At 42.0% G+C, this 26,389-nt stretch overlaps 2 protein-coding genes across 3 annotated transcripts in view; one reads left to right on the top strand and one right to left on the bottom strand.

Moving 5' to 3' along the window:
- The window catches only part of kbtbd2 (kelch repeat and BTB (POZ) domain containing 2), a 31,489-nt gene extending 14,605 nt beyond the window's left edge, over window positions 1-16,884 (bottom strand). Inside the window, exons 1-2 of the mRNA XM_061964917.2 lie at window positions 16,738-16,884; window positions 5,850-6,388 (exon numbers count right to left, since the gene is read on the bottom strand). Coding sequence (XP_061820901.1) covers window positions 5,850-6,022 — 173 coding nt within the window. The 5' untranslated portion in view covers window positions 6,023-6,388; window positions 16,738-16,884. The remainder of the gene's footprint in view (window positions 1-5,849; window positions 6,389-16,737) is intronic.
- Window positions 16,885-16,955: 71 nt separating this feature from the next.
- Window positions 16,956-26,389, top strand: part of LOC133609374 (bucky ball-like) — a 14,041-nt gene continuing 4,607 nt past the window's right edge. Inside the window, exons 1-3 of one of the 2 annotated variants that reach the window (XM_061964919.2) lie at window positions 16,956-17,360; window positions 20,268-20,420; window positions 20,487-21,893. In XM_061964919.2, the coding sequence (XP_061820903.1) occupies window positions 17,354-17,360; window positions 20,268-20,420; window positions 20,487-21,893 (1,567 nt within the window). In that variant the 5' untranslated portion in view covers window positions 16,956-17,353. The remainder of the gene's footprint in view (window positions 17,361-20,267; window positions 20,421-20,486; window positions 21,894-26,389) is intronic. The other variant, XM_061964918.1, reaches the window with a different exon arrangement.

Below are 26,389 nucleotides of genomic sequence, written 5' to 3' on the forward strand. Positions count from 1 at the left end.
TCTGTTGTGGCATATGCTGCAGGTGCCTGCTCGTTTTTCGTATGTGGGTAACAACATTTAACTATGTATATATATTTCCGAATTGGTTTAACTGCCACCCGCCTGAATCTATTTAAAATATTATTTTTTTTTATTTCAACCGCCCGACCCGACCCGCGGATAAAATCTTTTTTTTTTTTTAATTTCAACCGCCCGATCCGCGGATCATCCGCGGACTCCGCGGTTGTGTCCGCAAACCGCGCATCTCTAAGGGCTATATAAATAAACATTGATTGATTGAGTTTTTAAAAAGTCTAAGCAAAAAAAAAAAAAACAGAAAAAGACAACCCCCTGTTGAATACCACTGGAGCCCCCAAATTTGGACACAGGGTGTCTGCAGGTAAGTGCAATTTCCGGAAGTCTTCCGGAAAAGTTTGCTCCTATGTGCAAGTCTGCAAGCAAAGCCCTGCACCACCCCCCTTCCTGTTTGTTCCTCCCCATCCCTCAGTGGGACCTACGTGACCAGACTGCCGGCCCCCCTCTCTCCCGCCCGAGGCCAGGCATGTGAGGTGTGTGTGTGGGGTTTGCGCTGCTTGGTGGTCGGGTCGGGCGCAGCGGGAAGAAAGGAGGACGGAGTGGCATTTAAAGAGGAAGCGGCCCGACACCTCTGAACCCTGCGGGGGAAATGCCTTACATGTTCACACCAGATAACAAGTGCATGGGGGTGGGGGTTTGGGAAGGATGGTGGGGGTCTGGTTTCTTGGAATGCGGTGTGAGCAAAGTGTAGGGGGGGGGGATGAGACATCGCCTTCGAATGCAGCGCTACTTGTGTGCAGATGGACTCTTCCCAGAGATGAAGCTGTCACACACACACACATGCACACACGCACAAATGAGGCCTCCAGAGGGAATGGCGTTTACAACTCCAGGCGGCATATTGCTTCTAGGACCACACTGCCGTTGAGGCTATAACCCCACAAATCCCACCCATGAATGACGAGGACCACAGCGACATAACTCACATTATTTAGAGGATCTCTGACAGCGTTTTGGCAGTCGGTACCTAAAAACAGCAGAGAGCTGCGGTCATGTACAGAAGATCTTTGACAAGTGTTTGGTTCGGTTTCACTTTCATTTTATTTACGACTACGCCATGTGGTGACGAAAAAGCTTGATGTATGGTTTTTTCAGAACTGATACCGAGACCGATTAGCCAAGGAGGCCGATAACTGATATTTGAAGCCGATGTTCATTTGCGGTAAAAGTTATGAATAGTGTAACGTCAGCTGGACATGTATTTAAGTTGTTTTTTAAACACTATTTTTGAGGAAACGGACCAGTAGCGACATGTTCTATGCCAGGGGTGCTCACACTTTTTCTGCAGGCGAGCTACTTTTCAATTGATCAAGTCGTGGGGATCTACCTCATTCATATATATAATTTATATTTACTTATTTATGAAATATATGTTTTTGTTAACAAGTTAAAGGTGTTTAATGATAATACAAGCATGTTTAACACATATAGTTAATATTGTTAATACATTAAAGGTGTTTAATGATAATACAAGCATGTTTAATACATATAGTTAATATTGTTAACAAGTTAAAGGTGTTTAAAGATAATGCAAGCATGTTTAACACATATAGTTAATATTGTTAACAAGTTAAAGGTGGTTAAAAATAATACAAGCATGTTTAACACAAATAGTTAATATTGTTAACAACTTAAAGGTGGTTAAAGATAAAACAAGCATGTTTAACACATATAGTTAATATTGTTAACAACTTAAAGGTGGTTAAAGATAATACAAGCATGTTTAACACATATAGTTAATATTGTTAACAAGTTAAAGGTGGTTAAAGATAATACAAGCATGTTTAACACATATAGATTCCTTTCTTTCATGAAGACAAGAATATAAGTTGGTGTATTACCTGATTCTGATGACTTGCATTGATTGGAATCAGACAGTGGTGATGATAACGTCCGCATTTTCGAATGGAGGAGAAAAAAAGTCCTCCTTTCTGTCTAATACCACATGAAAGTGGTTGGTTTTTGGCATCTTATTTGTCCAGCTTCCGTACTCCTTTGTATACACTTTACAAGAAATACATTGTCGGCAAACTCCGTAGCTTGCTAGCTTGTGCACGCCAGCTTTCTGAGACTCTTATTTTGGTAGCGCAGGCAGGATGAAGCAAAGCTTTTATTGTGCAACTGTGCAGTCGGTCTTTGGAGTTTTGACGACAGGTACGGCGCCAGAGTCTGTTGAAATAAAGTGTTTCTCGCCTTCCAGTCGGTAATTTTAATGAGCTGGCAGCAGCCAGCGTCATCTCAGAAGACCCTCGGGTGCCGTGAATGTCAATCAAGTGACGAAAGTGACGTCATAGTGAAGATTTATGATCGCTCATTTTTAGGACTATTTTTTTAATGCCTGGCTGGTGATCGACTGACACACCCTCCGAGATCGACCGGTAGATCGCGATCGACGTAATGAGCACCCCTGTTCTATGCCGTGCTAATGTTGTGGTTGATTTAGCACCCCAAGAAAAAATCTGGGGATTTCACAAGCACCTTTATTTCCTGTGTCTAAGTTGAGCATCAACATTTGCTTTTCAAAATATGTGAAATCTCCTGGGAAAATGAGTACAAATATGGGATTTCTCTACATCAGTGTTTTTCAACCACTGTGCCGCGGCACACTAGTGTGCCGTGAGATACAGTCTGGTGTGCTGTGGGAGATTATCTAAATTCACATATTTGTGTTAAAAACATTTTTTGCAAACCAGTAATTATAGTCTGCAAATGATGTGTTGTTGTTGAGTGTTGGTGCTGTCCAGAGCTCGGCAGAGTAGCCGTGTAATACTCTTCCATATCAGTAGGTGGCAGCCGGTTGCTAATTGCTTTGTAAAGGCAGGTAAAAAGGTGTCTTATGCTTAAACCAAAAATAAACAAAAGGTGAGTGCCGCGAAGAAAAGGCATTGAAGCTTAGGGAAGGCGATGCAGAACGAAAGTAAAACTGAACTGGCTACAAAGTAAACAAAAACAGAATGCTGGACGACAGCAAAGACTTACTGTGGAGCAAAGACGGCGTCCACAATGTACATACGAACATGACATGACTGTCAACAATGTCCCCACAAAGAAGGATAAAAACAACTGAAATATTCTTCATTGCTAAAACAAAGTAGATGCGGGAAATATAAGACATGAAACTGCTACAGGAAAATACCAAAAAAAGAGAAAAAGCCACCAAAATAGGAGCGCAAGACAAGAACTAAAACACTACTCACAGGAAAACAGCAAAAAACTCCAAATAAGTCAGGGGGTGATGTGACAGGTGGTGACAGTACACCTACTTTGAGACAAGAGCTATAGTTATGCATGGTTGGTTACGGTTTAAATTCATATCCAACAATTGCGACAACAACTTTTTACTGTCAACTGAGTTTATGATTTCTGCTGGTGGTGTGCCTCCGGATTTTTTCAATGCAAAAAATGTACCTTGGCTCAAAAAAGGTTGAAAAACACTGCTCTACATGACAATAACTCGCCATCTACTCAATTTTATAGCAGTTTATGGATTTAATACATTGTAAGTAGGGAAGTCCGATAATATCAGACTGCCGATATTATCCGCCGATAAATGCTTTAAAATGTAATATCGGAAATTATCGGTTTAAAAATGATCAGTATCGGTTTCAAAAAGTAAAATGTATGACTTTTTAAAACGCCACTGTGTACACGGACGTAGGGAGAAGTACAGAGCCCAATAAACCTTAAAGGCACTGCCTTTGCGTGCCGGCCCAGTCACATATCTACGGCTTTTCACACACGCAAGTGAATGCAACGCATACTTGGTCAACAGCCATACAGGTCACACTGAGGGTGGCCGTATAAACAACTTTAACACTGTTACAAATATGTGCCACACTGTGAACCCACACCAAACAAGAATGACAAACACATTTCGGGAGAACATCCGCACCGTAACACAACAGAACAAATATCCAGAACCCCTTGCAGCACTAACTCTTCCAGGGCGGGCGCTACAATATACACCCCCCACTACCCCCCACATTTTCCAAGATGGCTGACATCATTTCTTCCTGGATGTTACAGAAAGTATGAGAATGTCTGAGCTGCTGCCTGCTCTTCTTTACTTTTATAATAATATTGTAATCGTCAAAATATTTACACAAATTTGGGATTTTTGGCAGAGATATCTTTTCTGTCATCCATCTCTGTCGCGTCCTTATTTGATTGAATCACAAAACATGAAACTCTGCGCGCCCCTTTAAAGAGCCCACACTGCGGGTGCTGCGGACGGAGGCTTGTCGAGCGACTCGATCACTGCAGAAGCGGAAACAAGATGCCGGGAAGGAAGGACAAAAACTGGATTTTATAATGTGACAATTTTACAATGTAAATAGTCATGAAAATAAAGAAAAACCATTGAATGAGAAGGTGTGTCCAAACTTTTGGCCTGTAATGCGTGTATGTATGTATATATATATATGGTAAATGGGTTGTAGTTGTATAGCGCTTTTCTACCTTCATGGTACTCAAAGTGCTTTGACACTATGTCCACATTCACACACTGATGGCGGGAGCTGCCAGGCGAGGCCCTAACCACGACCCATCAGGAGCAAGGTTGAAGTGTCTTGCTCAAGGACACAACGGACGGAGGTTGGTAGAAGGTAGGGATCGAACCAGGAACACTCAGGTTGCTGGCACAGCCACTCTCTCAACCGCGTCACGCCATCCCCGTAACACACACACACATTTTTTCTAATTTCTTTAAAAATAGCCACCCTTTTCTCTGATTACTGCTTTGCACACTCTTGGCATTCTCTCGATGAGCTGAAGCTCATCGAGAGAATTCACTTCACACCTGTGAAGTGAAAACCATTTCAGGTGACTACCTCTTTAAGCTCATGGAGAGCATGCCAAGAGTGTGCAAAACAGTAATCGGGGAAAAGGGTGGCTATTTTGAAGGAACTAGAATATAAAACATGTTTTCAGTCATTTCACCTTTTTTTGTTAAGTACATAACTCCACGTGTGTTCATTCTTAGTTTTGATGTGACAATCTACAATGTAAATACCGGTAGTCATGAAAATAAAGAAAACGCATTGAATGAGAAGGTGTCTCCAAACTTTTGGCCTGTACTGTACTGTGTATATATATATATATCTCAAGTACATATACATATTATATAGATAGTACATACTACATATATAACAAAATGTTAAAAAAATGTTTTTTAGATTTTTTATTTTTTTTTAATTAAGAATCGTTACAAATAAGAATCGTGATCAATCTATTTTTTTTGTGACACTCCTACTTATTACCACCTACTTTACTAATTAGTTATTTTTTAAATACTGAATACTAGTATCGTATGTGTATTTATTGTATCTGATGATGTAGTTGTGTTATAGTTGTGGGGTAAGGCTGACACCGGCGTGGCTCAGGTGGTAGAGCGGCGGTGCCACCAACTTAAAAGGCCCGAGGTTCGATTCCTGCTTCCGCCACCCAAGTCACAGCGGTTGAGACACTTGACCCACCTGCCCCTAGTGCCACCCACACTGGTTTAAATATAACTTAAAGATGTAGATAATGGGTTTCACTATGTAAAGTGCTTTGAGTCACTAGAGAAAAGCGCTATATAAAATATATATGTCAAATATCAGACCGGCTTATCTTTAATATTGAGAAAGAAGAACAATTGAGTTTAAGGGAACCTGCATGTATATTCTCTCTCTATAGGACCCGCTGCATTATTCATTGTAACCAAAGGATGATGGTCCATTATTCATACCAGCAGCTGCTCTTCTAAGACATTTTCAAAAGGTCTTTGGACTCACCTGAAGTAGGAGCTACAGGTGGCCAGAACCATCTTATGACACGGGAACTCGGTGTCCTCCACCAGCAGGACCACGTCAGTCAATAGCTTCTGCTCATAGAAGAACTTGAGCTGCTCCAGCAGGGAGACAGCGTAGTCCATGTTGACCGGCCTGCGCTCGCCCAGATCCGACATTGTCGCATCACACGAATCGCGCCCCAGTTTTGACAGGTCTCGCGGCCGGCAGAACCGGGCTCAATCCGACCGGGAAGAAAAATCTCGAGGGTGAAGGAGAAGGCGGGCGGAGGGCTCCGACACCCTCCACCGGTCCGAGGGGAGGCGCTGGGATCCTGGATGGTCGGCTGCTCCCCAGTCAGCCCAGAGGAGACGCGTGCGGTGGGAGTCCGGAGACAGAAATCCCAGATGAGGACGGGGCCGTTTCCCGCTCTGCTCCGTAGCTCGGCGTGAATGTGTGGAGGTCGGAGGTCATGCGGTGAGGCACTGGGGCGGGGGGGCCGGAGGTAGAGGGAGGAGACAAGTGTCACAATGACCTACATCAGCCTGGAGAGCACAGGAGACAACAAGCAGAGCTGGGATGAGTCACACACTCCATGGAAACTTCTCACTAGACAAATGCACATATTCAAAAGTTAAATATGCCGACTAAACTCCACCGTTTCTGCTTGCTCTTGTGGCTTTTATTGGCAAGACATTTATTCCATACTTGCCAACCCTCCCGGATTTTCCGGGAGACTCCCGAAATTCAGCGCCTCTCCCGAAAACCTCCCGGGACAAATTTTCTCCCGAAAATCTCCCGAAATTCAGGCGGACTCAGGTCCTAATCCGCTAACCCACAATATAACCAGCATACCTGCCCAATCACGTTATAACTGTAGAATAATGGAGGGCGAGTTCTTGGTTTCTTATGTGGGTTTATTGTTAGGCAGTTTCATTAACGTCCTCCCAGCGCGGCAACACACAACAACAGCAGTCACGTTTTTATATACCGTAAAGCAGTTTGTCTGCCGTAAACAGCAATGTTGTGACACTTTTAAACAGGACAATACTGCCATCTAGTGCATTTGATGAAAGCACTTTTGTGCGTGCCACACATCAATGCATCATCAGAGTTCAGCATGGTTAGAAAATTAGTGACAGAGAATAGAACAAGGATGGACAATTCAACCCTTAACTCAACAATGAGTAGATGAGTGGTATGTGTGTAAATAAATGAACACTGAAATTCAAGTATTTATATATATATATATATATATATATATATATATATATATATATATATACATATATATATAGCTAGAATTCACTGAACGTCAAGTATTTGTTATATATATATATATATATTATATATATATATGAAATACTTGACTTGGTGAATTCTAGCTGTAAATATACTCCTCCCCTTTTAGCCACGCCCCCAACCACGCCCCTCCCACCCCGACCACGCCCACCCCCCTCCCGAAATCGGAGGTCTCAAGGTTGGCAAGTATGATTTATTCCAAAACAAGGGGAGAACGATAAAGAAGGAATTACGAACAGGAAAACAAACTTTTTTTTTTTTTACCTACTGGTACCCATTTTTGTGTACCGTATTTCGGACTATAAGTCGCAGTTTTTTTCGTAGTTTGGCCGGGGGTGCGACTTATACTCAGGAGCGACTTATGTGTGAAATTATTAACACATTAGCGTAAAATATCAAATAATATTATTTATCTCATTCACGTAAGAGACTAGACGTATAAGATTTCATGGGATTTAGCGATTAGGAGTGACAGATTGTTTGGTAAACGTATAGCATGTTCTATATGTTATAGTTATTTGAATGACTCTTACCATAATATGTTACGTTAACATACCAGTTGGTTATTTATGCCTCATATAACGTACACTTATTCAGTCTGTTGTTCACTATTCTTTATTTATTTTAAATTGCCTTTCAAATGTCTATTCTTGGTGTTGGCTTTTATCAAATAAATTTCCCCAAAAAAGCGACTTATACTCCAGTGCGACTTATATATGTTTTTTTTTCCTTCTTTATTATGCATTTTCGGCCGGTGCGACTTATAGTCCGACAAACACGGTATTTGGAATCTGCATAAGTCCCACAAATGTGAAATCTAACCATGGAGGCATGGCGCAGATATTTATAAAACAACTTTCTCCAAATGAGCCGTTTGAAATTTGTCACATTCTACCCAATTGTGACGTCAGGGGATATCTCCGTATATGGTAGAAATGTACAAAAATACTTTTGTGCAAGTCCACCATTGTAGTCAGACGCTGTAGTCAATAAATGGTAAATAGGTTATACTTGTATAGCGCCTTTCTACCTTCAAGGTAGGGCTGGGCGATATGGCCTTTTATCAATATCTCCATATTTTTAGGCCATGTCACGATACACGATATATATCACGATATTTTGCCTTAGCCTTGAATGAACACTTGATGCATATAATCACAGCAGTATGATGATTCTATGTGTCTACATTAGGGATGTCCGATAATGTCTTTTTTGCCGATATCCCGATATTGTCCAACTCTTAATTACCGATACCGATATATACAGTCGTGGAATTAACACATTATGATGCCTAATTTGAACAACCAGGTATGGTGAAGATAAGGTCCTTTTTTTTTTTTAAATTAATATAATAAAATAAGATAAATAAATTAAAAACATTTTCTTGAATAAAAAAGAAAGTAAAACAATATAAAAACAGTTACATAGAAACTAGTAATTAATGAAAATGAGTCAAATTAACTGTTAAAGGTTAGTACTATTAGTGGACCAGCAGCACGCACAATCATGTGTGCTTACGGACTGTATCCCTTGCAGACTGTATTGATATATATTGATATATAATGTAGGAACCAGAATATTAATAACAGAAAGAAACAACCCTTTTGTGTGAATGAGTGTAAATGGGGGAGGGAGGTTTTTTGGGTTGGTGCACTAATTGTAAGTGTATCTTGTGTTTTTTATGTTGATTTAATAAAAAATAAATAAATAAAATAAAATAAACCGATACCGATAATTTTCGATATTACATTTTAAAGCATTTATCGGCTGATAATATCGACAGGCCGATATTATCGGACATCTCTAGTCTACATTAAAACATTCTTGTTCATACTGCATTAATATATGCTCATTTTAAACTTTCATGCAGAGAGGGAAATCACAACTACTGTATTTTCCGCACTATAAGGCGCACCTTCAATGAATGGCCTATTTTAAAACTGTGTTCATATATAAGGCGCACCACATTATAAGGCGCATAGAATAGACGCTACAGTAGAGGCTGGGGTTAGGTTATGCATCCCGTAGTTGCGAGACCTGTTGTGGCTCAATATTGGTCCATATATAAAGGCGCACCGGATTATAAGGCGCACTGTCAGCTTTTAAGAAAATTTGAGGTTTTTAGGTGCGCCTTATAGTGCGGAAAATACGGTAAGTCAATTTAGCAAAAGTGTATTTATTAAACAGTTATTAAGCAGTGGCACAAACATTCATGTCACTTCCAAAACAGAAAGTATAAGATTGTCAGAGACATTTTAAAACAAGCTATTAGTGCACTTCTGTGCATGATGTCACACAAGATATTTCAAAAACTGTCAAATAAAAATGAGTTGCATAATAGGAACTCAAATAGTATATGTCCTTCGTTCTGTGGACGTTATCTCCTTCTGTTGTTGATTTTTTTTTTTTCATACGGTGTTGATCTGGTAATTGTTGCTTCGGCATTTTGTGGGTGTGGCACCGAACGGAGATGTTGACATGCGGAGTTTCAAGCACATTCTCTAGCAGGTGACTTTTCAAATGATGCTACAAATTAGCAGTGCTGCTACTTTTTGTAGCAACGCTTTTGCAGCATAATTGTTCAACAATTTCCCGCTTGAAGCCGAACCACCGTCAGACGATGGATCTTCCTCCATTTGTTACCGGGTTCGCACCTTCTCTCTCTCGTATTACCACTCGCAACGCACCGTTAGCATCACAGCTAATGTTACCCATGTAGCTACCTCTCTGCTCGGGGAGGGCGTGTGACGTTGCACGCGCGACAGTATGTGACGTATGTAAGAAGGTGCGCTTGTTTTTTGTATGTCTCTGTGAGAAGGAGAGACAAGAAAGAGTGAGAAACGCCTGTAGTGTAACACCGGAAACTAAAAGCAACAGCGTGAGAACATATACCGTATTTTTCCGAGTATAAGTCGCTCCGGAGTATAAGACGCACCGGCCGAAAATGCATAATAAAGAAGGAAAAAACATATATAAGTCGCATTTTGGGGGGAAATGTATTTGATAAAAGCCAACACCAAGAATAGACATTTGAAAGGCAATTTAAAATAAATAAAGAATAGTGAACAACAGGCTGAATAAGTGTACGTTATATGAGGCATAAATAACCAACTGAGAAGGTGCCTGGTATGTTAACGTGACATATTATGGTAAGAGTCATTCAAATAACTATAACATATACATACCTGCCAACTTTTGAAATCAGAAAAACCTAGTAGCCAGGGTCCAGGGGCCGCAGGCCCCGGTAGGTCCAGGACAAAGTCCTGGTGGGGGGTTCAGGCCCCCCGACGCAAAATGATTATTAGCATTCAGACAGGTTAAAATGTTGCTAATACCATCACTTTTCTATCAGTCACAGTGACTTTTCAAAACAAAAATATTACAGCAAAAATCATATGGGTTGATTGACATGTTTATTCTGTAAGCTAACTTCAATAGTTTGAAATTATTTTGACAGTTAATGCCAGTTATCCTGTCAACCTTTCACAAGACTTCAATTTGTTAATTGAAAGTATAAACAGTATAAACACTTTTTACAGTAAACAAATGGTAAAACAGTACTAAACAATTCCATTAAAAAAAAAATTGGTGTCTTTATTAACTTTCTGTCCAAGCTTGTATAATCTACTACCTTGTTCAATTGTAAAAAATATTCTGTGCCTAAAATTCACATTTCTATCACAATTATCATACTGTAAACATGGTAAGCTAACTTCATTAAAATTAATAGTCCTGTCAATAGCATGGAATTACAATTCAAATGTAGTTTTTTTGTAAGCCTTTCAAAATTATTCAAAATATGAAAAATTAATGAAAATTAATTTAAGCCATCAGACACTTGAAAAGTGGCACATCACATCTCTAATATAATCATTTTAACTTTTCAACAGAAATAGCACTGCAAAAATATTAAGGACATACTTCTGTATTTTGGTAGTTATGCTGTCAACATTTAACAAGATTTCTTCAACTTGGACTTGAAAGCATAAATAGTATAAACACTTTTAACAGTATAACAGTACTAAACAATTCCAATAGATAACATTGGCGTCATTACCTTTTTGTGGCTAAAATCCAAATTTATTCTATCAGATTGATCATACTGCAAAAATGATATGGTAACTTTATGATAAGTTTACTTCATTAAAATGTAATTCAATAGCATCATAAATAAAACTTCGGCATTCATCACATCCAAAGAATCTGTTTGGGCGACGAAAAACGTTGAAAGTTTTCCACTTGTATCGCTAGCAACGGCATTAGACTTGTGTTTTTTGTCCCAACGTGGTCTTTTACATCGCTAATTCCTCCGTGTCCGATCGAAAAATCTTGTCTGCACAAGGTGCAATTCGCGTAGTTTTCACCCTTTTTGGAACAGATAATTATTCCCGGATAGGCTTTTGAATATTCTTCACGGAATGACTGCAGTTTTCTTTTCGGTTTAAGACTCATTTGCGATTTTTCTCCGGCTGATTCCATGATCGTTCGCTCGTTTGGAAACAATGGCAACAGTATGGCGTCACATTAGTGCCAAAAATCCGAGCGCATAAAAACTGTTATCGCGCGCTGATTCTCCACTTCGTGCGCGCGCGCGACACCATTTTGCGCGCGCGTGGTGCCTTTCTGCGCGCGTGCGACGCCTTTCTGCGCGCTCTCTGTGTACTCCTGGCATCTGTCCTCGCGCTGTCATGTTTCTTTTTGGCACTTTGGGGGCGGGTATGCTTAGACGGCCCCTCCTTTCTGATTGGCTGTGAGCATTTTTCATATGACCAATAATTCTCCAGTGTAGCAACGTTGTAGCCATCTTACCTCGGACATCTAGCCTCAATCATTACATTGATGTCAATGGTACATGTACTACTTAAATTACCATAACTTGCTCGATTTTCGACCAATTTACAAACGGTTTGCCTTGTTACAAATCTTATTACATGTAGATATGACATAGGATGCTGTACCTGTTGAAATTACCTCTTTCGCTTTAAAAAAAAAAAAGACTTAATTGTGCAACATAGTTGTGTAGGGTCAGTGTTAGTCAGTTCTCTGATTATTTTAAACTGTTTCAGAATACATTATTAAAAGCTATTTTTAACATTTTAAAAACAAAATTCAAAGATTATTTCATAAATTTTATGGCTGAATCAAAAGAAATTCCATAAATTAGAAAACAAATGTTCAAGAAGAAGTGAAAATATAAAATAATGTTATGGTTGGATGTTATTGCTGGTGGACCAGTTCTGGCTGAAAGATGTGATTATGGTGTTTGTTGTCTTATTATTTATTTGGGTCACATTTTGTATTACCCTGTATTGTGTTTATGTGGTATGAAATAACCTTCATCAGCGCGCGACATTTTTTAATCCACTTCTTCCTCCGTAAATCTTGATACATATTGACGATGACCCGCCCTGCTATACTTCTGATTGGCTCTGAGCATTTTTCAGTGTTTTTCGCTTGACCAATCAGAAAGGAGGGGCCGTATAAGCATACCCGCCCCCAAAGTGCCAAAAAGAAACATGACAGCGCGAGGAGAAATGCTAGGAGTACACAGAGAGCGCGCAGAAAGGCACCGTGATAACGGTTTTTATGCGCTCGGATTTTTGGCACTAATGTGACGCCATACAACTGGTGCCTCGTGCTTGGCAGCGGTGCTATAAATAGCCTCGCGCATGGCATTCGGAATGGCTCGATAGGAAGTTACGGGAAGCAGTGTCGATTGTCATTGTTGTTACGCGATTTCGTGAATAAAACTTTTAAAAAAATATTTTTTTTTAATTAATGAAAAACCGTATTTTTTATCACTGCAACCGTAACCCGGAATAGGTTGATGAAAACCGTACTGATTACGGGAAAACCGGAGTAGTTGGCAGGTATGCATTCGGAATGGCTCGATAGGAAGTTACGGGAAGCAGTGTCGATTGTCATTGTTATTACGCGATTTCGTGAATAAAACTTAAAAAAAAAAAAAAATTTAAGTTAATGAATAGGTTGATGAAAAACGTACTAATTACGGGAAAACCGGAGTAGTTGGCAGGTATGCATATAGAACATGCTATACGTTTACCACACAGTTCATGAAAAACAATATTTTGTGTTATTGTCATTGTAAGTGGGCCTAATCACTTATATTAGAAAATAACCTCATGGAAATGACTGCTGTCATTTGATTATAATAATGTCTGTCTATCTGTGTTGGCCCTGCGATGAGGTGGCGACTTGTCCAGGGTGTACCCCGCCTTCCGCCCGAATGCAGCTGAGATAGGCTCCAGCACCCCCCGCAACTGCGAAAGGGACAAGCGGTAGAAAATGGATGGATGGCTGGAGATTGAACTTGTTATTTAGTCAGGTTTGGGACAGGTGTGCTGCTGGTGTAGCCACAGTGTGCACGTCTGATGTTGCTCACATGGGCTCCACTGAATGCTCAGGGAGTTTTTGCGTTTGCTCACACACATGAAAAATTAGAGGGAACATTGATTCCTTGCATATACCGACCTCTGGACCTCTTCTTCTAGCTTATCTTGGTGACCCTATCACTTACCACTAGTGATGGGTCCGGCAACACCGATGCATCGGCACATGCGTCGAGCTCATAGAGCGAAACCCTGTGTTGGTGCGCGTATCGCTTTTAGAAAGTCACGTGACCGATCATGAGCTGTTTTGGTCACGTGACCGATACGCGAACTGTGTCGCACTCCTCTGTGCCCTCTGAGCGGGTCTTTTCTACAGCCGGAGAAATAATAACTAAGAAGAGAAAGCGTCTAAAATTGAATACGTTAGAAAAACTGTTTTTTTTTTTTTTTTATAAAAATGTGTAAAAAAAAAATAATAATAATAATTTCCAGGTCCACAAGCATCCTCATTCACAACACGTTCTCTTAGATTTCCATGTTATGATACATGTTCATATTATTTATTGACTGTATCTAAAAAAGACAAATAATATATTTTTATTTAAATGAAGTTATTAAATAATCCTAAATGAAATACAATGACTTGGTTTATATTATTGTATATACTAGGTCAGTGGTTCTCAACCTTTTTTCAGCAATGCACCCCCTGTGAATTTTTGTATTAATTCAAGTACCCCCTAATCAGAGCAAAGCATTTTTGGTTGAAAAAAAAAAGATAAAGAAGTAAAATACAGCACTATGTCATCAGTTTCTGATTTATTAAATTGTATAACAGTGCAAAAATATTGCTCATTTGTAGTGGTCTTTCTTGAACTATTTGGAAAAAAAGATAAAAATAACTAAAAACTTGTTGAAAAATAAACAAGTGATTCAATTATGAATAAAGATTTCTACACATAGAAGTAATCATCAACTTAAAGTGCCCTCTTTGGGGATTGTATTAGAGATCCATCTGGATTCATGAACTTAATTCTAAACATTTCTTCACAAAAAAAAAATATTTATGGAACATGTCCACAAAAAATCTAGCTGTCAACACTGAATGTTGCATTTCTTTTCACAGTTCTTTTTGACAGACATTTTAGTGACAAACCTGAGCTTGTGCTTCACTGAGTTTATGAACTTACATTCATATTTTGTTGAAGTATTATTCAACAAATATATTTATAAAGGATTTCTGAATTGTTGTTATTTTTAGAATATTTAAAAAAAATCTCACGTACCCCTTGGCATACCTTCAAGTACCCCCAGGGGTACGCGTACCCCCATTTGAGAACCACTGTACCGTATTTTCCGCACCATTAGCCGCACCTAAAAACCACAAATTTACTCAAAAGCTGACAGTGCGGCTTTTAACCCGGTGCGCTTTATATATGGATTAATATTACGATTCATTTTCATAAAGTTTCGATCTCGCAACTTCGGTAAACAGCCGCCATCTTTTTTCCCGGTAGAACAGGAAGCGCTTCTTCTTCTACGCAAGCAACCGCCAAGGTAAGCACCCGCCCCCATAGAACAGGAAGCGCTTCTTCTTCTACTGTAAGCAACCACCCGCCCCGGAAGAAGAAGAAGAAGCGCGCGGTGCATGCTGGGATATGTGACGTTTCATTTCCATTTGTGTGTTTATGTAAAGACCCCAAAATGGCTCCTATTAAGTGTGTTGTCTGTCTAATTATAATTAATGCAGACGAGGCGTGTTAACTGAGTTCTCAACGTTTACTCACAGCGTGCTCATAACCACATTCTAACTGCCAGCATACAACAACGCTTCTCAGGGCTACCGCGCATGCTCGTCACTATCGTTGCATGCTGGGTAGTGTAGTTGTTATATTTGCTAGCTCATAACATCACATTGAGAGACACGTTTACGCGCTTAATTCAATACTCGCCGTCATTCCGGGTGGATTGACAAAAGACCTCCAGCCGCTAGATATTGGTGTCAACAGGGCATTCGAAGCTAGACTGCTAACTGCGTGGGAACAATGGATGACCGAAGGCGAACACACCTTCACTAAGACAGAGGCAGCGCCGGACGACATTCGCCCAACTTTTCAATTCGGACACCGAAGGAGAAAAATTCGAGGGATTTATGAATGAAGAATAACTTCAGAAAGTGAGCGTTATGTTTATTTTGTGTGTTGTGACATTAACGTTCGAGCAACATTATGTTGCTATTGCTCTGCACTATTTTGAATTTTACTATGTTTGTGATTGCACATTTGCGTACATTTTGGGACAGAGTTGTTAGAACGCTGGTTTTTAATATATTATTAAAGTTTGACTGACCTATCTGACTGTTTTTTTGACATTCCCTTTAGCGCAGCGTAGGCGCGGCTTATAGTCCGGGGCGGCTTATTGGTGGACAAAGTTATGAAATATGCCATTCATTGAAGGTGCGGCTAATAATCCGGTGCGCCTTATAGTGCGGAAAATACGGTACTAGGTCATAAAATCAGTGCCAGTTGAGTCGTTCCATAGGTTGCCTGTAGGGATTTTTAATGTCCAGCAGATGTCAGTATTTAGTGACACAGTATCGACACAGTATCAATACAGTTTTGCAATGTGTCGAAACGCTTCATGACGCCTCATCAACCCATCACTACTTACCACCATCCTTAAATGGACATTCACTACTGTTGTAATCATAATATGGTATTGTGAATAAACTTGAAACTTGAAAAGTCTGGGCTTCCCTGCTTAGGCTGTTGCCCCCGCGACCCCACCTCAGATAAGCGGAAGAAGATGGATGGATGGAGTGTTGTCATGCTAATGCTACTAGCTTGGCTACATAGTGATCACATCTCCTTTTCGTGGCGTTATAGCAACATTCTTCTCGCTCTAAAACACATAATAAATACAAATACAGCTAAAATAAGCGCGTTTAGAACTGAAAAGTGTTGTTTATTTGAGAGGCGTTTGAATGCAACCTTATGGTGCTAGCTAGGCTAGCTCAATAGTGGCTCCACTTTCCACCAAAACAAACGGCCGTCTCCCACGCCGAGGCCCGTCACGACCACGCCGCTTGAACTTAAAAAAAAAAAGATAACTCTTTGATCGCGCGACTAAATCAGTCCTCGTCCACGCAACGTTACATATGTGGCTCATGTAACGCTAGCTAGCTAGCCACTCAGTTGACGCTAAAACATGAAGCTCGGGACACTCCCACGGACGTGCTTTCTCACCACAATTCGATGACGACTCCCGGCGACGAGAAAGCTTCTCCCTCCGACCGGAGTCGCGGTCCCAAAAAGGCGAGTTTGAAGAGTAAACAAGTGTCGCCCTCTAACAAGCGTCCAGCGCATCTTAAGCGCTTGAAAGCCGGACACTGAGTGGGGAGGCCGAGGGAGAAGACTGCGCATGCGTGAAATCCGGACGCCTTAAAAATGTGAAATGTCTCCCTCTAATGGACGCAAGGCGACATGACACCCAGACAACATTGATATCCTCCATCTTCGTCTTACTTCCATCCATTTTCGACCGCTTGTCCCTTTCGGGGGTGCTGGAGCCTTACTTAAAGCAGCTAATTATCCCCGCCTGCCGTACTAAGAACGTTTAAAAGTTCTCAGCGCCGCATTTGGAGTATGTTTGATTGAGTGTGCGCGCAGGTATAGCCAGGTGTGCGCCATTGGACTAATTGGACGCGTCTTTCATCGCAGCTCCGAGAAGTGACGTCTTGTTTTTGGTTTAAACGCGAATTGTTCAAAAGTTTGGAAAGTCGGGTGATGTTTTTTTGTTGGCCAGCGTCTTTCTGCTGTGTTTTATTTCGGACGGGTTAAGCAGGACAAAAAGGAAGAAGAAATGGACGGTAAGGAAGACTTTTTTTGGGGAGGGGGGGGTGTTTTAGCTCATCCATCCATCCGTTCATTTTTTTCCAAATAATCTTACTCATCTCACCATATGAAATTTAAGTATTATTTATTTATTTTTAGTGGGATTACTTATGGAGTAAGGTCCTTGAGGGTGCATGGGAGTTTGCCCAACCAGTCTACATGTGCTTTGTGGACTTGGAGAAGGCATTCGACCGTGTCCCTCGGGAAGTCCTGTAGGGAGTATGGGGTATCGGACTGTCTGATTGTGGCAGTCCGCTCCCTGTATGCTCAGTGCCAGAGTTTGGTCCGCATTACGTTTCCAGTGAGGGTTGGACTCCGCCAAGGCTGCCCTTTGTCACCGATTCTGTTCATAACTTTTATGGACAGAATTTCTAGGCGCAGTCAAGGCGTTGAGGGGATCCGGTTTGGTGGCTGCAGGATTAGGTCTCTGCTTTTTGCAGATGATGTGGTCCTGATGGCTTCATCTGGCCGGGATCTTCAGCTCTCGCTGGACCGGTTCGCAGCCGAGTGTGAAGCGACTGGGATGAGAATCATCACCTCCAAGTCCGAGTCCATGGTTCTCGCCCGGAAAAGGGTGGAGTGCCATCTCCGGGTTGGGGAGGAGATCTTGCCCCAAGTGGAGGAGTTCAAGTACCTCGGAGTCTTGTTCACGAGTGAGGGAAGAGTGGATCGTGAGATCGACAGGCGGATCGGTGCGGCGTCTTCAGTAATGCGGACGCTGTATCGATCCGTTGTGGTGAAGAAGGAGCTGAGCCGGAAGGCAAAGCTCTCAATTTACCGGTGGATCTACGTTCCCATCCTCACCTATGGTCATGAGCTTTGGGTTATGACCGAAAGGACAAGATCACGGGTACAAGCGGCCAAAATGAGTTTCCTCCGCCGGGTGGCGGGGCTCTCCATAGAGATAGGGTGAGAAGCTATGCCATCCGGGGGGAGCTCAAAGTAAAGCCGCTGCTCCTCCACATCGAGAGGAGCCAGATGAGGTGGTTCGGGCACCCGAACGCCTCCCTAGGAAGGTGTTTAGGGCACGTCCGACCGGTAGGAGGCCACGGGGAAGACCCAGGACACGTTGGGAAGACTATGTCTCCCGGCTGGCCTGGGAACGCCTCGGGGTCCCACAGGAAGAGCTGGACGAAGTGGCTGGGGAGAGGGAAGTCTGGGCTTCCCTGCTTAGGCTGCTGCCCCCGCGACCCGACCTCGGATAAGCGGAAGAAGATGGATGGATGGATGGATACTTATGGAGTATATTGTGAATAAAAGTTTGAGCAACTGTTATGTAAAAGAAAAAGGGGTAGTATTAAATAAGCCCTGCTTCTGCTTCTTACCATGAATTGGTTTACGTGGATCCCGACTTAAACAAGTTGAAAAACATATTCGGGTGTTACCATTTTTTGGGTGACTTCCAGCTAGGAGAGGGACTCATTTTGAGTTCCGGACCCAGGTGGAGAACCAAGGCAGGCAGGCCGGCCTTCTTAAAGGGACAGGCACCTAGACAAGGCTTGTTCCCAAGCACCACGCCGCAGTTTCTCCACAGAGTGCCTAGTACCCTAAAATGGTGACACTTTGAAAAAAATCCCACCATTCTTAAATGACGAGAGTCATTTCTACTCCCTGCTTTTACCATACTTAGGCAAATTGACGCCTTTTTTGGGTGACTTCCAGCTAGGAGAGGGACTAATTTTGAGTTTCGGACCCAGGTGGAGAACCAAGGCAGGCCGGCCTTCTTAGATAGTGGTCTCGATTACTGTAACGTATTATTTTCGGGTCTCCCTATGCATTAAAAGATTACAATTGGTACAAAATGCGGCTGCTAGACTTTTGACAAGAACAAGAAAGTTTGATCATATTACGCCTATACTGGCTCACCTGCACTGGCTTCCTGTGCACTTAAGATGCGACTTTAAGGTTTTACTACTTACGTATAAAATACTACACGGTCTAGCTCCGTTCCTATCTTGCTGATTGTGTTGTACCATATGTCCCGGCAAGAAATCTGCGTTCAAAGAACTCCGGCTTATTAGTGATTCCCAGAGCCCAAAAAAAGTCTGCGGGCTATAGAGCGTTTTCTATTCGGGCTCCAGTACTATGGAATGCCCTCCCGGTAACAATTAGAGATGCTACCTCAGTAGAAGCATTTAAGTCCCATCTTAAAACTAATTTGTATACTCTAGCCTTTGAATAGCCCCCTTTTTTTAGACCAGTTGATCTGCCGTTTCTTTTCTTTTCTCCTCTGCTCCCCCCTATCCCTTGTGGAGGGGGAGACACTCAGGTCCGGTAGCCATGGATGGGGTGCTGGCTGTCGGGACCCGGAGTGGACCGCTCGCCGGTGTATCGGTTGGGAACATCTCTGCGCTGCTGACCCGTCTCCGCTCGGGATGGTTTCCTGCTAACCCCACTGTGGACTGGACTCTTACTGTTATTCTGGATCCACTATGGACTGTACTCTTACAATATTATGTTAGACCCACTCGACATCCATTGCATTCGGTCTCCCTAGGGGGTGGGGGGTTACCCACATATGCGGTCCTCTCCAAGGTTTCTCATAGTCATTCACATCGACGTCCCACTGGGGTGAGTTTTTCCTTGCCCTTATGTGGGCTTTGTACCGAGGATGTCGTTGTGGCTTGTGCAGCCCTTTGAGACACTTGTGATTTAGGGCTATATAAATAAACATTGATTGATTGATTGATTGAATTGTACGGAATATGTACTGTACTGTGCAACCTACTAATAAAAGTCTCAATCAATCAATCAATCTTTCTACTCCTTTTCGAGCATGTTGAAAAGAGAAACTGGAAATTGTGATGTATCATGTTGTAGGCTTGCATGTTCCAAATAAACTCAAACTCAGCTAACCTAAAAACCCAACATTTTCCTTGCAGATGGAAGCAAGCCGCCACATTCCTGTGGAAATGGCCAGCAGAGGACTCAACACCCGAGGCCTTTTTTCTACGTGCAACCACCATCTCAGCCGTACTACCTTTACCAGCATTGGCAGATGAACAACCCCTACAACCACTACGCTCTACCTGGAGGTATAAGCTAGCCACAATGTTTTCTAGTTAACTCAGCAGCCAATTCACTCTTTGTTATAAATCCAGGTTTTAATTTCGGCCGTCCCTGCATGGCTCCCTATCAGTACATGCCGTACCCTGGCCTTATGTTCCCGCACAACGCGATGTACCCCATGGATTACCGGCGCATGTTTGAGCCCCGCTTCCAGGCGCCCGCCTGGAACGAGGGGCCGCGCCCGCCGTATCACCAGCAGCCCCACGGGCGACGAGAGACTGCCTCCTCCCAGGTCCAGACAGACCCCAGCGACGCCATAAGCAAGCTCATCGAATGCCTGGACAAGATCCGGGCTAGCGAGTTGCACGGAGCTGAGAGAGAGCTGGACTCGGGGGTGGTGTCCCACGCCTCCGGGATGTTCTCTCCGTCCGAGGCGAAGAAAGGCGAAGAGCAGGTGAACGCCAACGTTCTGCCGGCGGCGCCCGATGCCACCCATTTGGAGTCGACGGCTGTTGTGTTCAGCGACTCCGCCACGGCCGTGTACGGCGGCGGGTCCAGCCGCAGGAGTTTGGACATCCTTAGTCCTCAGGTGTGCTGGTCAGGACGCCTGGACGAGGAGCTGCCTCTCGATAGCTCCTCCATCCGCGAGGACGGTCCTGATCCCGAGCAACCGGCAGCGCTGAAGCACTTCCTCACTCACGAGAAGTCTGAGGTCACAAGTATTCAATCAGATATTCCTGTGGCTGATCAAAGAGCTCCAAAATGTGACGCCGACAACCTCGATCCCAGTGGGGCTCCATCGACATCTCCTTCTCGCCAGGCTGTTCTCAAGGAAGCAAGGAAAAGTGAAGACGATCCTAGCTACCAGATCCTCAAGCTGCCTCTTGAGAGCGTTTTCTCAGCAGGAGCACGGGTTTCTTCACCCCCGACCCCATACTACTACCACCACCTCGCCATGCAGACCACCCACGAGCGCATGAGCGTCCTCAGCCCGTCTCTGGATGAGCTTTCGTCCCGGGATGAGATGTTCTCCACAGACCTGGAGGACGTGGATCTTTTCCCCAGGCGAGCCTACTCGGGCAGGAGGCTGGCAGAGCTCGCGGGGGGAGCAGAAGCCCCGGAAGAGGCGGCACAGGACCTGTGGCTTCCCGGCTCCAAGAGGTTCATGTGCGCCTGCTGCGGCAAAAGTCTGGCTAAAGGCGGAAGTCGGGGGAAAGGTCACAAGGCGTACAGGGATGAGGCCGCAGACTCGGAGGAGGACGGCAGGTACGGAAGAGGGGGCGAGCAGCCGGCCCGCGTGACGCTCAGGAAGCAGCCTGCACCCAGGAAGCCCCACTCGGTCCCACCGAGGCACCCTCCCAAGCCGTGGTACAAGAGAAGCCAGTACAAAGACCCAGCGGAGTCGCTTGAGCCAGACGAGGGTCACGACTCCTCCAAAGTGGCGGACGGCAAAGCTGGGGAGACTGCTGGAGGCGACTTGCAGTGCAGAACATGTCAGGGTACGTAATGTTGTATTGTCTTCCACCAGGATGGTTTCACACGCAAATGACTGAGATTTTTTTGTCTCGAGATTGCTTTAGTAAAAGTACATAAGATGTCAACATGGGCCGAAAATAGTATTTCTTAACTTTGAGGTTATGACACATAATGTATCTTCAGAGCAGGGGGTCAAACTTGTTTTCATTGAGGACCATGTCAGTTATGGCCACTTGCAACGTTCCCTCTAAGGTGCGCGCCTGCGCAATTGCACACTGCTCAAGCGTCCTCTGCGCACAGCAAATATATGCCGCGCACCAAATCAAATCCCATCTGAATTCTAAACAAAATAAACACATTTATTCTGTGTCATTTTGCAATGCAACTCTGAGTGACAGTGACAACAAGCGGCACTAACGGTGTTTGTCAACACCGTTCAATTATTGTAACGTCTATCGAGATGCTTCGAGGACGGGAATTATATCGATCACTTTATTGAGCAAAACCATAACCACACCAAAAACATGAGTAAAAAACTTCTATCTGGAAAAACTAGTCATTTTCTGCCATACAAACCAGGCCAAAAGCAACTTGTCATCTGTCACCAACACGCATAGCACTAAGCCAGTGGTTCTCAAATGGGGGTACGCGTACCCCTGGGGGTACTTGGAAGTATGCCAAGGGGTACGTGAGATTTTTTTTAAATATTCTAAAAATAGCAACAATTCAAAAATCCTTTATAAATATATTTATTGAATAATACTTCAACAAAATATAAATGTAAGTTCATAAACTGAACATCAAATCAAGTAGGCTATTCCATTCATTACCATAAACCCCGAGTTTGACCGTCAATAAAATGTCTGTCAAAAAGAAGTGTGAAAAGAAATGCAACAATGCAATATTCAGTGTTGACAGCTAGATTTTTGTGGACATGTTCCATAAATATTGATGTTAAAGATTTCTTTTTTTGTGAAGTAATGTTTAGAATTAAGTTCATGAATCCAGATGGGTCTCTATTACAATCCCCAAAGAGGGCACTTTAAGTTGATGATTACTTCTATGTGTAGAAATCTTTATTAGGGGCCGCAATGTCCCTTTGGGACAGAGGACCCTATTGTATTTTGTGCGTTTTATTATTATTATTATTATTATTCCGCCGCCTCTTTGAGCTCTAATTTGACCCCCTTAACATGCTTCAAAACTCACCATATTTGACACACACATCAGGACTAACGAAAATTGCCATCTAATAAAAAATAAAAAATAAACTCAAAATTGCGCTCTAGCGCCTCCTAGGAAAAAACACAGACAAAACTGCTTGTAACTTCCAGTAGGAATGTCGTAGAGACATGAAACAAAATCCTCTGTCGGTCTGACTTAGACCTAGATTTCATACATTGACATCCTTCAGCAAAAATCAACAGGTAGTTGGGAATTCCCCCTTCAAAACAACATTTTAGTAAAAACAGTCACTTTTGCCTCTTTGACCTGTAATTTGACCCCCTTAACATGCTTCAAAACTCACCAAACTGGACACACACATCAGGACTGGCAAGAATTGCGATCTAATAAAAAAAAACAACAACCCCAAAACTCAAAATTGTGCTCTAGCGCCCCCTAGGAAGAAAACACAGACACAACTGCTCCTAGGAGGAAAACTCAGACAAAACAGAGGACCCTATTGTATTTCGTGCGTATTATTATTATTATTATTATTATTCCGCCGCCTCTTTGAGCTCTAATTTGACCCCCTTAACATGCTTCAAAACTCACCATATTTGACACACACATCAGGACTGGCGAAAATTGCCATCTAATAAAAAAAAATAAAAAAATAAAAATAAATAAAAAAAAAAACTCAAAATTGCGCTCTAGCACCTCCTAGGAAAAAACAGACAAAACTGCTTGTAACTTCCAGTAGGAATGTCGTAGAGACATGAAACAAAAACCTCTGTCGGTCTGACTTAGACCTAGATTTCATACATTGACATCCTAAAGCAAAAATCAACAGGTAGTTGGCAATTCCCCCTTCAAAACATTTTAGTAAAAACAGTCACTTTTGCCTCTTTGAGCTGTAATTTGACCCCCTTAACATGCTTCAAAACTCACCAAACTGGACACACACGTCAGGACTGGCAAGAATTGCGATCTAATAAAAAAAACAACAACCCCAAAACTCAAAATTGCGCTCTAGCGCCCCCTAGGAAGAAAACACAGACACAACTGCACCTAGGAGGAAAACTCAGACAAAACAGAGGACCCTATTGTATTTCGTGCATTTTATTATTATTATTATTATTATTATTATTATTGCATGGCAGCTCCCTCCATCAGTGTGTGAATGTGTGTGTGAATGGGTAAATGTGGAAGTAGTGTCAAAGCGCTTTGAGTACCTTGAAGGTAGAAAAGCGCTATACAAGTACAACCCATTTACCATTATTATTATTCCGCCGCCTCTTTGAGCTCTAATTTGACCCCCTTTACATGCTTCAAAACTCACCATATTTGACACACACATCAGGACTGGCGAAAATTGCCATCTAATAAAAAAAACAAACCCCAAAACTCAAATTTGCGCTGTAGCCCCTCTTAGGAAAAAAACACAGACAAAACTGCCTGTAACTTCCAGTAGGAATGTCTTAGAGACATGAGAAAACCTCTTTGTAGGTCTCACTTAGACCAACATTTCATATATTGACAACCCCCAGCAAAAATCAACAGGAAGTTTGCAATCCCCCCTTCAAAACAAAAGTTTTGTAAAAACCGGTCACCTTTTTTCGAACATTATCTCCTCTGAGCGCGTTTGTTGTGTCGGCTTCAAACTAGCACAGGAGAGAGATTGAACCCTTCTGATTAAAAGTTGACCAAAGAGTTTTAATTACTGTTTCGGTTTGGATTTTATGTGCCGTCAAAGTCGGTCCCGTCCATCGCTGCGTGCAGCTTTAATTTATAATTGAATCACTTGTTTATTTTTCAACAAGTTTTTAGTTATTTGTATATCTTTTTTTTCCAAATAGTTCAAGAAAGACCACTACAAATGAGCAATATTTTGCACTGTTATACAAATTAATAAATCAGAAACTGATGACATCGTGCTGTATTTTACTTCTTTATCTCTTTTTTTTTCAACCAAAAATGCTTTGCTCTGATTAGGGGGTACTTGAATTAAAAAAATGTTCACTGAAAAAAGGTTGAGAACCACTGCACTAAGCCACTGGTGCGTTTATGGCCACACAAAAAGTCGGACAACTCAAACACCACACAAAGTTACACTATGACCATACTTGCCAACCCTCCCGAATTTTCCGGGAGACTCCCGAAATTCAGCGCCTCTCCCGAAAACCTCCCGGGACAAATATTCTCCCGAAAATCTCCCGATTTTCAGCCGGAGCTGGAGGCCACGCCCCCTCCAGCTCCATGCGGACCTGAGTGAGGACAGCCTTTTTTTCTATGACGGGAGGACAACAGGGTGACAAGAACTAAATCATCCAGACTGGAGATAAATTGTATTATTATGTTTATCTTACCTAAAAATAAATATATTTATTAATTACAAAAAAAAACTAAATACATTTTTACTATATTTTGCTAAAAACATCAAAATTAATTGTGTTTTTATTTGTATTTTTTCTGACTCCTTATTACATCCAGCCATAGAATTATACATTAAAATAAACATATTTGAAATAATTAATTTTAATTATCATAATAATTCATTTAAAATGACCATATAATTCATTTAAAATGACCATATTTAATTATTAAAATAATTGCTTGTTTATCAACAACTTTAGCATTTTATTCATTACATTTTGAAGCTTTCAGAAGCCAAGTTAGGTTATATTCCTTAAGATTTATTTATGCAAGTTTGAAGTATCAATTATCTAAACACAGTTTTGTTTGCATTTTTCCGGATATATATATATATATATATATATATATATATATATATATATATATATGAAATACTTGACTTGGTGAATTCTATCTGTCAATATACTCCTCCCCTCTTAACCACGCCCCCCACCCCCACCCCCCACCTCCCGAAATCGGAGGTCTCAAGGTTGGCAAGTATGCACTATGACTCCTCAGTCATACGTGTGCTTATTTTACTGTCATTTATTATTAATGTTAATTTATTGATATTAATCATGGAATGCTGTTACTAGAGAAAGTTACAGGAATGCACACTTCATCCTATGCTTACATTTCATTGTGCAACATGAGGATGTTTAAGGGCAACTAAATGTGATATAAATGATTTCCAAAGCAGGACCCCCACCCAGACATATTGTACAATACTAATCCATAGCTTATGAAAAACAAGATTTCTTTTATTTTCATTACAAGTGGGCCAAATCACTAATATTACAAAATAATCTCACGAAAATGACTCCCCTCTTTGAGTGTTATTATAAAAGATTGGTTTGAGACAGGTGTGCTGCTGGTGATGTTGCTCACATGTGCTCCACTGAATGCTCAGGGAGTTTTTGTGTTTGCTCAGACACGTGAACAA

Source organism: Nerophis lumbriciformis, linkage group LG07 (genome assembly GCF_033978685.3).
Source record: "Nerophis lumbriciformis linkage group LG07, RoL_Nlum_v2.1, whole genome shotgun sequence".
NCBI lineage: Eukaryota > Metazoa > Chordata > Actinopteri > Syngnathiformes > Syngnathidae > Nerophis > Nerophis lumbriciformis.